Source organism: Andrena cerasifolii, chromosome 12, assembly GCF_050908995.1.
Source record: "Andrena cerasifolii isolate SP2316 chromosome 12, iyAndCera1_principal, whole genome shotgun sequence".
Lineage (NCBI taxonomy): Eukaryota > Metazoa > Arthropoda > Insecta > Hymenoptera > Andrenidae > Andrena > Andrena cerasifolii.
This window is the reverse complement of record NC_135129.1, coordinates 8,536,383-8,551,053: the sequence shown is the minus strand read 5'-3', so window position 1 is coordinate 8,551,053 and position 14,671 is coordinate 8,536,383. Positions and strand designations below refer to the sequence as shown.

Below are 14,671 nucleotides of genomic sequence, written 5' to 3'. Positions count from 1 at the left end.
CTAATCGGAAAACAGGGCCGCGGCGCGCTCGTTCGTGTGTTTCCTCCTCCTTCTCCTCCATTTTGCCATATATATATATTTTTTTATTCCTTCTCTTTTCATCGCGGCAGACAGTTGGTGACTTGACAGTTCGTTTCTCAAAAGCGCAAGTGAATCGCAAAAGTGGCCTGCGAGGGAAAAGCTTCACTCACGTATTGTACAATGTAATATAATCCAATGAAATCGAATGGCATAGAATGCAACGATAATGCAATAATACAATATAACGGGAACACAGAAAGAAAGTTGTCGAAGAGAAAACCAACAGACTATATAGAACAGAAGTGGGGCGGGAACGGAAGGTCGTAAAGAGGGATAGAGTGTTAGTGTCGGTCAGGAAGAGACAGGTTCGAAGAGACGTTAGCGGAATCTGAAATCGAAAATAGATTTAATGCACGTATATAAAATTCAACGACAGACCGATCGTTACCGGCCCGATACAACAGGGGGCGTGTCATCGCAACCCGCACTAGAATCGCGCGAATGTCTTCGGACTGATTTTTGGCGGGCTTTTATATTTTTGGCTCTTGCGCGACGAACCTTATAACGCGATACGTCGCCTTCGCAAGAGTATCCTTATACGCGAAGCGTGGCGTTTGAACATTGAGGCGATTCGCTGTAGGCAATCGCGACACGCGTAGAACGTTGTAACTTACAAAGCAGGAGCTTGCCGGTGGCCGGACAGTCGAGTCCTACCGCTCTGGAGAGACGAGACGCGGATTCGTCGCGGCACGAGACGCGAGACATTCGCGGACTGTTTGAAAAGAATCGGTCACGCTGGTGATTTCACGCGCCACACTTCGGTAGCCTGGAGTGAACGTAGAAAGACGGTTAAATGAACGTCAGTGATACATACCGTCCTCGTGAGTTCTGACCGAGATAGGATAACTCGGGGGCCCGTCACCTACGCTGGTCCCGGCCAACACCCAAATCCGGTACTCGGTCCATTTTTTCAGTTCGTCCAACACGAATCGCGTGTCATTCAGTTTGATAACCTTCGCCTCCGAGTCGGAGCGTCCGCTCTCGACGACTTGCAGCTTGTAGTACACGATCCTCCCGTTCGATCGATCGGCAGGCGGAGGTTCCCATGTTACCAATATGGAGGTCGGGCTGATCGCTTGTCCGGTTACATTGCGAGGCGGAGCCCCGGGGACTGTATAACACTCAGTTATAGGGGGGAAAAAGAAAACGAAAACGAGGCAGGGAAATAGTCGGTCACCGGACGATCGTGGCGAACTTCGGCCTCGAGCACCGAATCGAACGTTGGCGAGATTTCGTTGCGGTTTGCGGCCCGATTCGTCTTCGAGCGGTTCGTCGAAGGCGCGCGCGCGCGAGAGAGAGAGTCGCACCGTGGATTAAAACGAATTTCCGCGTGTTCGAGTCGATGGACTCGACGAGCACCGAAGGCCAGGCCACGTTCGAACTTGACTGACGGGGGGATCGAACTAAAAGCTTTACGCCACGATCGGTAGAGGTTCGGAAGAGGTGTGTCACTCAAGGAAAAACTCATGAGTCGATCCTTGAACAGTTGAAAAAGTACGTGATTAGAGAAATTTCTTCAGGACGATCGGTTAACTCGCGCGCTAGGCACGGAGTCAACGTCAGGTCAATGTGCCTTGATTCGCAAGGAAACGAGACAATGAAAAACTGAAGAACGGACGTAAACCATACGTTATCGAGAATGAAAAGAGGTGCCCAAAATGCACACATATATCAATGCAGTGCTTAGTGCAATTTATATGTATGATATGTACGTATATATATATATAGATATATATATAAAGTGGCATCCAAAAACGGCTTTCTTATTTGCAACGCATGCAATCATTCTCACTCTCCCACACTTCACGGTTCAACGATACTCTCTATTTTCCGCCTTTCTGATCTGCCCTCACCCACCCCCCGCCCAGCCCTCCCCGAATTCAATGATTCCACGTGGTCGTGGATCTTTGCTCTGCTTTTCTTCAAAGTGTCGCGTATTGTGAAATAGCTTACGCTACTTGCGGGAGCGTCTAGCGCTACAGCACCTCCTACCTGCTGTGCCAGGACGATTCGCGATTGCATCCAGCTAAGAGGAAACTCCAGCTCCACCTCGCGCTGTCGGGCAATCGTGAATCGACCTTAAAGTCCGGCACTCCTCGCTGCGTGAACTCACTCCTTCCTTTTCACTTTCTCGGCTCGCTGTTTGGTCTTTTGCTTACCGTACTGTTTCGTGCGAACCGGATACGGAATGGTCGTTGCTCCTTCTCCCCTCTGGCTCCTCGCAGCCAGCCAGACGTAGTAGAGCGTGTTCGGGTAGAGTCCCGTCAGCGTGTAGTTCCCAGTCACCGGAATCTTCCGATGGTGTTTCTCCTGAAATTAATAACAGCCTCGAGAGTATAAAGCCGCGGAAAATCCCGAAGGCGTCGCGGCGCTAGGCAACGCGACGCCATGGTCGCGAAGAATCGCGGCTGCTGATTCGGCTACCTGTGCGTAGGTATCGTTCCAATACAGCTCATAGCTGAGGATATTTTCCGCGCTATGAGCAGGCTTACTCCATTGGAGCGTTACTTTGGTCTCCCCGATATCTATCGCCGTCAACATTTCCGGTTGGCTCGGCACCCCTTGTTGCGTCTTTATTTGAACGGGCAGGCTCAGCGGACCGGGTCCAACGCTCGTCAGCGCTTGCACGCGAATCGTGTAAATCGTGTGCGGCGTTAAATCCGAGATGGTGGTCAGCTGACTGTTGTCCACCATCTGGTATTGCCAGGACGCCATTTGTTGATTCGGATCCGTGGTGTAGTACACTTTGTAGCCCTGTAACGGATACAATTAATACGGTCACCCTGACCACTCCAGCGCCAACGAGCGCGCCATGCGAAACATCCAAAAACTGACCGTCACTTGACCGTTCGGGGTCTCCGGCTCGTCCCATTGTATCACCATCGTACTCGAACTCAGGGGTCGGACCTGAACCTTTCGCGGCGCAGTACCAGGTTCTAGAACGGAGAGATCATCCTGAATGTCGTTGGAAACGCGTACCCAGTGGAACAAGCCACTCTAGTTAGTCACGGGACAGGACAGTGTACAACTAAACCCCGAGGAAACAACACCAGAAGTAACAAACGCACTCGAGCCCGGTAGAAAAAAAAAGAACAGTGACTAAATTGGACGGGCCTCTACCGATGTCCGTGGTATCGTAACTACTTGTTGTTGGTGTAATTGTTTTCATGAAAACCGAAACAAACGAACCAACACACAATTGATTAGCTACAAGTATGTACATACTCGTTGGAAACACATACTAGGTGTGAATGCGTGTGCGTGTCCGTGTCCGTGTGCGCGTGCTAATAGATGACAGATATGTGCGTGTGCTTCGTGTTGCCGAATATACAGAACAGACGAATAAAACGAGAAAAAAAAAATATGAAACGATAAAAAGGATAACAAACAAAGGGAAAATCGAAATGAATAGGAAAATATGAGAAACGAGTATACTGCTACAGCACTCTTAGTATATGATTGAACTTACTGGCACCTCCATTCGTCGATTCCGCTATTGAAAGAAAAGGATGAAACGATTATTCTCAATGGTTATCGATTAAATGGCATTATGCACGGTGAAAATACGAACTGCGGATGCGGTTTGCGGCTGCTTCGTATTTTCACGAGGCGTGAAGTGTGCGCTACTATATATCGAGGAAAGGTGCAATTCCGCGTGCTGTCTCTCCGCGTATTGGCTTTTTTTTTGTTCTCTTTTCCGAAAAAAAGAGACGGAGAGAGGGGAGTCGAGGGTAACAGAGTCGGAAAAATCCGGGGCGAAACGAGACGTCGAAGCGCGACGCGCCGAATACGATCCGACAAAAACACTAACACATGGTGCAACACAGAGAGAGGGGATTGGTGTGATAGGTGAAAAAATTTCTTGTCACTTACATGAATCAAATCGTGCGTCCACGGCGGACAGCATGGAAAAAAAGTATAGTTTCCCTCAAAAAATCGTGTCAAAACTCGTTCCTCCTTCGTGGTGCAAAAATATTATCTACGTGCAAAAACATGGTACGCGCCGGCCTGGTAAGCCGCCTTCTCACTTTCCATACTACGCGGAAAAATACCGCGCCCGTTCCATCTTCCCTTCGTCTGGACGGACCGCGAGTGGACTCGGTGCCCGTTCTCGGTCTCCGAATCTTGCGTCACAGAGGATTCGTTCGAGAAGCACGCGTGTGCGTACACGTAAGTCGACGCGCGTTGGACATTAACAGAAGCGCGATAGCCGTCTCGAGCGAATCCATCGACGCGAATGACCGTAGAAATGTGTTCCCCTGTGTAGTTTCGACGAAGCAACCAAGCCACCGGGTGGCTGACAGCGTAATTGCATCGACCAGACGTACACGGATTTTTGCTAGGCATTAATGTTGGCGATGGCGAAGACAAACGAAAGAGATAAAGGAAACTAGCCGAGTGTAGCAACTATACTGACTTGTCTCGCCAGTGGTGACTGTCACCGGGGCACTTGGGGGACCACGCCCAATGGCGTTGACAGCTATCACGTAGAGCTCGTACTCTGTGTAAGGGCTGAGACTCCGGACATGGTAGTACATGGTCGTGATGCCCGATATCTCGGCGAATGCCTGGTTCACGTGCTTCGGCTTGTGCTGGATTACGTAGTATTGCAGCTCGTCGGAACCTTTGTAAGACCAAGTGAGCTTCACGGAAGTCGCAGTGATGTCCGAGACTTGAACGTTTTCCGGAGGACTCGGTAGAGCTGTAATTTATCGCCAAGACCCGCCTTTAATTCTCGGCGAGTTCTTGGGGGGGGGGGGGGGGGAACGGGAGAGAGCACGGCTACGGCTTACGGCGATAACCCGAATTAGCAGAGAATCAGTGACAAAGCTGAGGTCTGCGCAGCGGACAAATCAGTTTCTCGCGAAAACAATAGAGTAGGCAAATACGTAAAGCGCATTGTCTTTAGCCTCTTTGGGAGGCGTGAGCCGATCGAGTTGCATTAGGTAATTAGTTAGTTAGATCCATCTCGATACGAACATTGAACTTTGACCATCGACGTGGCCTCTATGACACCGAGGTCACTGGCGGCCGTGCAGGTGTAATTAGCGGACTCTTGTATGTCGGTGAGCATCAGGACGTTCTTCCCAACGGGCAGCTTGTCGTCCGGTGTTAAATCGGTAGCTGGATCCTTCCGCCACTTGACGTAGGGCATCGGGGCACCGACAGCCACGCAGTTCAAGCTCAGAGACGAGCCCTGCATCACTTCGCTCACCGCTGGCGGCGGGATCGAGAACGACGGCGTGACGCGACGCACTATGTTCAGACGATTCTCCATTAGTAACGCGATCATGCGACTTTCCGCGGTTTTCTGGTAATCAAGTTACGCGAGCAAGCACAGGATACCGTATAAGATCGTTACGCTGTCTATTAACCGACGATATGCATTCGATTAAAGCCTGGAATAACGGTCGAATGTGGAGGAACTGTCGCTTGCGTTACGGCAAGAAACGTCGTACGTCCGCGTAATAAGTACTTGCAATGTGATCCCAAGCGCGCGAATCCTTTGTGCCTCCGCGTCGGCTTAGTTTAATTACAGTTTAATTACGTTGCATTAATTTTAATTACGAAAGGTAGAACGAGTCGGTTTACCGGGACTGACGTTTGACTCGCGCAACGTTTTCTAACGAATTCGTTAAAGCGAGATTAAGAATTGTTTCCATCGGGATCTCCCTTGAAACGCTCGGATACCATACCTTTCACGTATAACATGGCCGACTTTGAATACTCCGTCCCGACAGAGTTGCTCGCCACGCATTCGTACTTTCCTTGGTCGTTGACGTCGCATTCGGTTATGCGCAGCGCCCCTGTAACACAAAGTAAAAGATTCTTTAGGATCTTCGCCCCGGCAGTCGATTCTTTCAAGGGACACCCCTCGTTTCCAAAGTTTAATCCTATTCGCTGGCAAGCCTTAAAGGTGACTTCAAAGGGGATGCGTTTGAAAAGTTAGAGGCACGCACCGATCTATGGGAGAGATAACGTCAAAGGGAGCTCTCCTTTCTTTCGTCCAGCGTTCGTTTTTCTTCGCGCACGCACCGTTTCACTTTTATGAAATTTAATCCGTTCCTTTAATTCAGCCCTTCGAAAGGGTCTCCCTGGATCCGGCCCGATGTTACCTCGACCGAAAATCAATGGATTCGGCTCTCGATTAGTGTTTCTATCTTACGCGGCTCTCGCGGCTCGTTTAATTCGTTTTTGCAGCGCTAATTGAGTTGGTAGCGAGTGGAGGAACGCGCGGAGGGGTAACGCGCGGAGCGTAGAGGCGTGCAAGCTTCTCTACCAAGGGGGGGAATCCGTTTCGAAGACCCGTTACAAAGGCCGTCTATTCCACTTTCTGTTTGGCCTGGCCGGTTCGTGCGCGATTTCCATGATGCATCAAGCCCCTTAGCACGATACCAACCACGATGATGAACTGGCTGTTACGAGGCGTGTGATTATCTCCGTAGACGTCACTCCTTCGGTATAATTCAACCCCCTTGGATCTCCGCCCTAGCCACCCTCAACACCCTCGACACACTCTCCCCACGATCCACCATTCCTCGGCTCCCGACTCCCGACTCCGACGCGCCAGCCCTCCCTCATCCGCAAAGTAAACACGACGGGATCAACGGGCTTGTTTTCCACCCTTTCGACGTTGACGTTTTATCGATCCGCGATAATAATTAACGATGGTAATTAATGGCCGCATCGCCGCGCAACCTCCAGAAATGACAAATAGAGTGGAGGAGCAGGCACGCGTAATGCGCAATGCCGTTCCCCGACTTTCGTCGAGAGGAACCGGAGGATTCCGGCAAATCGCGGAACGTTTCGGTGAATTTTTCACGGTAAACCAACCGTAGATTCTCGGCGGTCGTCGGGCGGTGGTTTAAATATTTCCCTACGAGTCCAGCCGCAGCCGTATGGATTTATAGGGTTTCGTTGTAAACGTGACTTCGGCGACCAGAGCCAGAGGGCGACGGAGGGAGGGGCGCGGAGGGGATGGAAGGGTCGAGGGCAGAAAACACTCCATCACGAGCAAGAAGCCAGGCGGTTTGATATCGCGTACGATCAGAATACATAATCGAGCCTCATCTACAATTTCCAGTAAGCTGACCAGGAAGGAACGCGTGGTCATATTGTTATCCCATCCAGTCACGTGCACGTTGTTAGCGCGGCTGTGAAAAACTTGGATTGCCGCGAACAGCAGAATGCCGGAAACCGTTGCTCATCCTTTGGTACTATCCTGTTCCGAAGCAACGGCGGCTCTCCCGGTATCCCCGCCGAGAATCCCTTCGATTATTCACCGCGCGTTTTGCATCGCTTATCCGTCCGAGCAAGCCGACGCCAATATCCACGAAATTTCGCAGCGGGGAAAGTAGCGCGAAATAAAAAAAATGCTCGCGACTGTCGTCGCTTTTATGGCGCAATTCGCGCGACCGCCGCGACGCGACGTAGGTGCATACGTATCGTTTGTTCTATCGGTGATAATAGCAGAGAAGGTAGGCTAGGCTCGGCCAACAAGGCCAATTAGACGTTCAGTCGGGATGCGAAACACCGTCGTCCAAGCGATTAAAAGGCCCTTTATGAATTCTGAATAATCGTCGCACGCGAGCTTCTTCGGCTCCTATCTGCATACCCACGTAGATGCATGCAGGCGACGGCGAACACGCTCGGGTGTCGCTGCACGGCGCGTTAATGCGCAGCTGGCGGGTGTAACGTATCCTCTATTTTCGACTCGTTATAAAACTCGATGACGTTCAAGTGGTGTACGCGATCTATCTAGGTCCGCGCCGCGATAGCGTCGACGCGCACGAAAGGGCTTTCATCGTGTAAAGAAGGTGGAATTGAATAAGGATGAGAATCTATCGTACACCCCCGTCACGCGGGCGCGTCTCGTCGCGTCGTTATCAACAAGAGTCGCTCGTCCCTTTCAACATCTCCCTTCTCTGTCGTTGTCGTTTAAAGACGTCGACAAATTTATAACGCGACTCGGAACGGCGCACAACACCAGCCGGGTCGATTCGACGGGAGTTGCAATCCGAAGATTTCTCGCAAAGCGGCGAGATCGTTCCGACAGTTGGCAAATATCTGCGGTAAATTCTGCCGTTTGGTGAGTCGGCCTCTTTGCTGTGCCAACAACGGGGAACCTTTTTTTAACAAGTCAGTGGGGCACGTTCCAGCTGTCAGTAGGCAAGGAGGAAACATTTCTCCTCGAGTCCGTTCTTGGAGGGACGACTACGGACGGTTATACGTCTTGCCCCGGCATAAATATGTATATGTATAGAAAAATATTGCGCGCCCCCTCGAGAGCGTACATACCTACGTATAAACCAGAGAGTGGCGGAGGAGCGCAACGCGATGGAAATGGTCGAAATTATTTGTGCGTTTACCTACCGATATTGAAATATCTCGGCTTGATATTTAATATTACGAGTGGTAATCGCAAAGTGTACGCACGGCGCGCAGTCACCCGTACTTTATTCGCCGTCGTCTATTTCCGTGCTGCCGTTGGTTTTTCTTTGCCGGTCCCTACCTCCCTTCTTCCCCAGCCGGGAAGATACGGCAGGAAACGAATACAGATAGGGACCGATGTGGGTGATGACTTCGAAAGACGGGCGCGCATCGGTCTGGGTTAGGTCGATTCGATTGAGATAGAATGCAAACAGAAAATATGTTTACCTCGGGGCTACAGCCTTCCGCTCCGTTCCTTCTTCCTTTCCTTTTCTCCTATCACCTCGAGGGAAATGGAGAAAAGATTCGTTGCCTCCCTTTCTCGTGCTCTTTAATCGTGCTTTACAATTATACCTGGCCCCACAGCCACGTATCGACCGGGTAAAGAAGTAAATTATAATTATCGAGAAACGTTGCCGCGCTCGTGTGAGGCAGACGACGCACAGTGGTCTAATTCGCCAAAAAGCTGGCCAAAATATGAAGGCATCTTCCGATTTGTAGAGAAATTGGTATACAAGGGTTTTCGAGGTCGCTGATATCAAATGTGTCATCGAAAATATAAAATTCATAATGGAGGGTGTAATACCGCTTGCATAAATATTGTCTTTTACGTATTTTTTTCGTAAAACGTGATGATTTCTCTGTTTTCGCTCAAAAAAAGAAGCATTCAAAATAATGAATTAAGTATAATTTCATTTACGGGCTATAGCAACATGTGTATTGAAGATACACACCGAATTTGAATGAAATCGGTTAAGTAGATCTTGAGATTTTATGAGAGCAATGAGAATATCATTTCGGTACACCCTTTTGCGTACGAGGCTCTGTACTGCCACCAATTTTCATTATTTCTCATTGTAAAAATTTCTAAGTATTGTTGAAAAATCAACAAATACATGTAAAAAAACGTCAATGGAAGAAGTTTCATAGTTTCGTCATAAAAAAAAATCCGGAGAATGCAAAAAATTGTCTATAACTGTAGAAGACCCTCTTAATATCTTATAGGGTAGCAAATTATAGCAAAATTTTTCAGTTGCATATCCTTCTATTCACTTTGTGTGATACATTAAAAATGATAGAAATATCAAGACATTAAGGACCAAGAAATTAAGCCAACTTCGAAGGTTTATATAATAATAACTGATTACTGTATTTTAATTTTTCAAACAGTATTCGTTACATTGCAATGTATGTAACAAATGTGCCATAGTAGCAAAACGCTGTTTTATACTTTGAAAATTGCAGTTTGGCCAGCTTTTTGGCGAATTAGACCACTGTGCGACGCAACGCGACGCGACTGTTCGCAGCGAAGCGAAATCGGCCAGCAAATGGGTCGGGCATTATTCATTCCCAGTGCTCCCCGTTCGATTCGGTCAAGATACAAACAGAAAATATGATTACATTGGAGCGAGGCACCTCTGTACCGGGGCCGTACTCTGTACTCGTCCCGTTCCATTCCCGAGAACGCTCGTCGCGATTTAGAAGGGGGAGCGGCGTACGTCACGTCAGAAGCGCTTCCTTTAGCTGATATAAGAGAGAATGACGGGAGACGCGAAGATTATGCGGGCACGTAACGTCTTTCGCGGGGATGTGAAGCAGCCACGTCGGTTCGCCAAGTGCATTGCTCCGCGGAAAGGAAATCGAATTACTCGTTGACGTTCCCACACCTCTTTGCTGTTTTATTCGCGCGCGCAATGGCACGATTCGTTAATTGTATGCAAACGGAGGGACGCGAGCTGCTCCTTGTTTCTTGCGAGCACGAGTCACGCGGAGCGGAACGGACTCGAAATTAAAATTCCTCCGTCGACGAGACAAATTTTCCAACGCGTTTAACTGTTGCCGCTTTTTTTTCTCTCTCTCCCCCGTGATGGTCCAGACGGATCTGGAATCTATCGAGCTCCGCAAGCGTGCTTCCACCTCCCGGTCCCCGCGCCTTTTCTTCTCGCGCAGCGGCTGCGTCTGGCCGCGAGAGAAGGCAAGAATATAAGCGGAGGAGAGGTAACTTACTCAATCCCCCTTCCGTATAGCCGGCGGCGTCATAAGTCAACCCCCGTAGGGAAAGGGAGGTCTAATGGCCCGTGGGGAGCATTGAGGAAGGCGCGGGGCCAGTGGATGTGGGCGTAAGGGGTTTAGGCCGGTGGGAAACACAGTGGAAAAGGAGAAGATCGTCGGGTCGGGTCGCGTTGCGTCGGTATAGCTGGCGTAACGTGTGAGAAAAGGGTTGGCCAGGGGGGGTAGGAGACCGGACGAACGCGAACGAGGAGAATTCCAGCACAGGTGTTAAGACGAGCTCGTTTTACTTCGGGCATGTTTCGAACTTTGTCCTTCCTCCCTGCCACTCGAGAAACTTTAGCCGGGAATATTTTACGAATGTCGAGGCGAAACGTTAAACCTTCTCTTTGCTCCTACTTAAAAACCATTGCACCCGTTGGCTCGTCAAATTTTCAGCACCCAGTCACCGTTTACGTCGGTTCGTTTGCCCGATTAGGGCTGAGCGTCGCTCGCGCGATATCCAGAATAATCGAGCGGGAACAGGAGCAATCGTAAATACATAACACGTTTTCGGTTCGCTTTGCTTTTCGTCCCTCCAGCTCCTTCAGTTGCTTCTGCTCGGTTATTACGGCGATTTCCAAGCTTCCGAGCGCGTTCTCCTCTCCTCGCTCCGCGCAGTCCGACATTATCGTTACGGACAATTACACAAGTTTCGAAACGATCGGGATATTATGCCGGGAATTAAGAGGGGAATAGGCGAGAGGTGTGCAGGCTGCCGAGAAGAAACGGCGATAAGGGGCCCCGGCTGGTCCGAAAGAACGGACGAACGCCGAGAATCCCAGGGCAGGTGTTAAGCACCGCCGCTAGCAGCTCCGGGCTTGTTTCCAAGTTCAAGCCTTCTGCTCATCAAGCCTCGCAGCTTTAATGCTGGAAATTTTACGAGTGTTGACGAAGCGTTAACTGCCCTCCTACGCTTTTACCTTGCCCTTCTCTCCACCCCACCTGCCTCCTCCCGCGGTTTTACGGCCCCCGACTGGAAAATATAATTCAACGATTCCCGATGCGGACGGCTCCTCCTTGGTCCGGGCATTCCCTAACTATGTGCCGCATCCTTCGCAGCCGGACGGTTTGGCAAGAATTTCTCGCTTCGCCAACGCGACACGCGACCCCGTGCCCGATAAAAGAGGTCACGGTACCACTGTCGTTCAGTAAATCCGCCAGCGAAGGTTTAATAAAACGTTAAATTGGTTTACCTCGCGTGCTGGCGAATCTGCGCGAGTTTAATTCTCTTCAATTATCGTAAAGTGCCCGGTCAACGGCGTCCACCAAAACGGCCGTTATTTTAATACGCTGCGGACGCTGCTACCTGCCCTGTCTAACTTTAATTAATTTGTCTCGTTTACGCGATAAACGGAAATGGAGATCCGCGACCGCATTGTCCGAGCGTGTAACGCCGCCCCCGTTTTCCATTTCCCTCCGCCTTTTGTTCGCTTTACCGCGAAGAATTTTGGTATTAAGTTCGCCCGCTGCGCCCGGGCCACCGCTTTCGCCTTGGCCGCTTTTCCCCAGACTTTCGATGCACCCGTGCCAACAAGGACACCAGAATGACGCTCGTGAAGTTTCCTCCGCTGGACCACCCCTCCCTCCATCTACTTTCGATGGGATTTCGGAAAATTCAGCAACGGACGCCTGACACTGCCGGTACATACCTAGACATTGGAGTTTGCAGTTTCGACGTTCGTCGCGCCGTCCCACAACAGGCAAACGATGCTTTGATGTTGTTAAAGTAAATGGGAAGTACACCTACTCCTGCAAATGAATGCAAACAATGGGCTGGCAGACGTCTGACAATAGCGGCGCGTTAGATGTTTCCTTAAAACTTCAACGTCAAGCCACGCCCGGCAATGGCAGAATTGTAGCCGGCAAATTTAATTCCCCGGGAATTTGAATAACGCGTAGACGCCAGGCGTCCAGTTTTTCCATGTAGTAAAAGAGGCAGTAACCTCTTTTCGAAAGTTACAAAAAGCCTGGATGAGGAGGCAGCGTGCTTCGTTAACGCGGGGAGCTGCTTTACGACTTTTAGTCGTTGAACGCGTTACCATCCGCGACGTACGGCGGCAACACTTTGTCTCCCATTTCTTCTCGCTGCGTCGTCCTCTCTCTCTCTCTCTCTCTCCCTTTACGCTATTTCACGTACATCCATTTTCTTTTCGCGGAAGTTAGTACGCGGATACACGCGGAAAGTACATTGCCCTCGTCCTGTACTTTTTGCAATACATTAAGCCGTATATTTTATGGGATATACGTAGCGGCGGTGCCGTATGGTGGTGGCGCGGCGCGGCGCCAGGCTTCTAAAGGGTATTGACGGGGGTGGGCGTGGGGGGGGTGGAGCTGCTACGAAGACACGCGAATAACGTTAAGGGAGCGACCGAGTGACTGATGCGACTAGAGGGGAATGCTTTCCGCTTCGAGCTTGTCATTCTCTGCCCTCTCCTCTTTCTCCCTGCCTTCTCCGCGGCGGATGCCAGTTTTTCCATCTTCCGAGCTATCGTACCGCTGCGACCCTATCGCGTCGGTCAAAATCGCAAGTCCGGCAGTCGTATTCCGATCAAATTTCCGCTCCAAGAAATTCCCTGCTGGGGGGCATTCCTCTTGGTGGAGTTCCCTCGCCCGATTCTCCTGTAAGATGGCTGCAGATGCGCGTCTCCGCATGCGACCAGGCGGAGCGGAGGCCGCGACATGGCGACAGGCACGCACGCACGCACGCACGCAGGCACGCTCGCACGCGATGTACCCGTTTATACGTGCCACGCATACGGCAACGATTGTTCCAAACGTTACGTCGTCGAACGCCCCAGTACGTCGAGTAATAGGAATCGACCAGGGTGAGATGCGTAATTTACGAGCCACCCGATGCTCCCATCTAATCGAGGGAAGCTTGCTTTTATCAATGTTGTCTCGGCGGAGAGAGTCGAGTATCATCGAATGCTCGGCTCGTGAGCAATTTTATGGAGGAGCCTGTACTCGACGCGCGAAGCGCACGCAGGATGCACATGCATAACGCATGCACGTACACGTATCTGGACGTGCGATACTAGCGTGTATGCAGTCGGCTTCCCTGCATCTAATGTACACTTTTCACGTCGCGGCAAACTGCGCCGGGCCCGGCCGCCGTAAAGATAGTCGGGCAAGTGCACGACGGTATTACGTGACGTGCCGCTCGATAATGATACCGCCATTGCGATAAAAACAAAGTGAACGTTATATAGACGTGTGTGTACGTTCACGTACGTAGCAAGCCGCTACAGAAAAGTAATGATAATAGGTTACACCGTGCGCTAGCGAAACAGCCCCGGGTGCACCGTATAGAGTACTATATGTAGAGTCGATGCCCGTTTACTCGTTCGCGCTCCTTCGTTCTCGCAGTTATCGCGAATTATATTTCCCCGATCGCCCCGTTTCTCCTTAACATCCAACCTCTGTCTTCGACATTTCGCGTTCCGTTCGTTGACCAAACACACCGGCATGGTTTCCGCGGGACGCGGATTGCACGGGGCCCACTCGGTTCGATCCCGAGATCCGCTGCTGTTTTTCATTGCATAGCTTTCTCGAGAACACTCGCGAGGCTGTGGGAGGTCCGTGTAAAAATTTTCGAGAGTATCCATTGATGTGCTGCCGCGGTCGTTTCATCCAGTTCGTTAAATCCTATCGAGTGCGCGCCGAATGGCGCAAGTAGTATAGGTCGGTTGATGCGACGGCAGTAGTTAGAGAGCTGTCGAGGAATGTGCGGTGGCACATAGGGTAAACCTGTACAAAACCGTGTACCAGGGCAAAACCGTATACCATACTTAATCCTGAAAATAAATGAAAGGAAGCCCACGCGAGTTTGGTAATTGTTTTCCGCCATATTGAACTGTTAGTCACTAGAGATTCGTGACGAAATACGTAGGCTCCAGCGAAATATTAAATTTATTCTGTTTCTAAGTGCTCTGATCTTATTTTCGACTGACTTCAAGTGGACTATATGCGGTTTTGGTAATTAGAATGTAAGCTACATGAAGATATCTGTTAAGGGGGTACTCTAGTGTAACTACCCGTTTTTCAACGTCATCTTCGGGAATTTATTTAACAAAAACTATCAGTTTATACTATCTGGCGTTTTGCCTGC

At 50.3% G+C, this 14,671-nt stretch overlaps 1 protein-coding gene across 7 annotated transcripts in view; it reads right to left on the bottom strand.

Annotated features, from left to right (window-relative positions):
* Lar (tyrosine-protein phosphatase Lar) overlaps positions 1 to 14,671 on the bottom strand; it is a 219,864-nt gene that overhangs the window by 16,804 nt on the left and 188,389 nt on the right. For 3 of the 7 annotated variants that reach the window (XM_076823994.1, XM_076823998.1, XM_076823996.1), the window contains 8 exons: positions 5,778 to 5,888; positions 5,062 to 5,337; positions 4,499 to 4,783; positions 3,551 to 3,574; positions 2,917 to 3,017; positions 2,506 to 2,835; positions 2,241 to 2,391; positions 896 to 1,192 (listed from right to left, as the gene is read on the bottom strand). In XM_076823994.1, the coding sequence (XP_076680109.1) occupies positions 896 to 1,192; positions 2,241 to 2,391; positions 2,506 to 2,835; positions 2,917 to 3,017; positions 3,551 to 3,574; positions 4,499 to 4,783; positions 5,062 to 5,337; positions 5,778 to 5,888 (1,575 nt within the window). Of the gene's footprint in view, positions 1 to 895; positions 1,193 to 2,240; positions 2,392 to 2,505; positions 2,836 to 2,916; positions 3,018 to 3,550; positions 3,575 to 3,954; positions 4,179 to 4,498; positions 4,784 to 5,061; positions 5,338 to 5,777; positions 5,889 to 14,671 lie in introns of those variants that run through there. The other 4 variants (XM_076823999.1, XM_076823997.1, XM_076824000.1 and 1 more) reach the window with 4 other exon arrangements.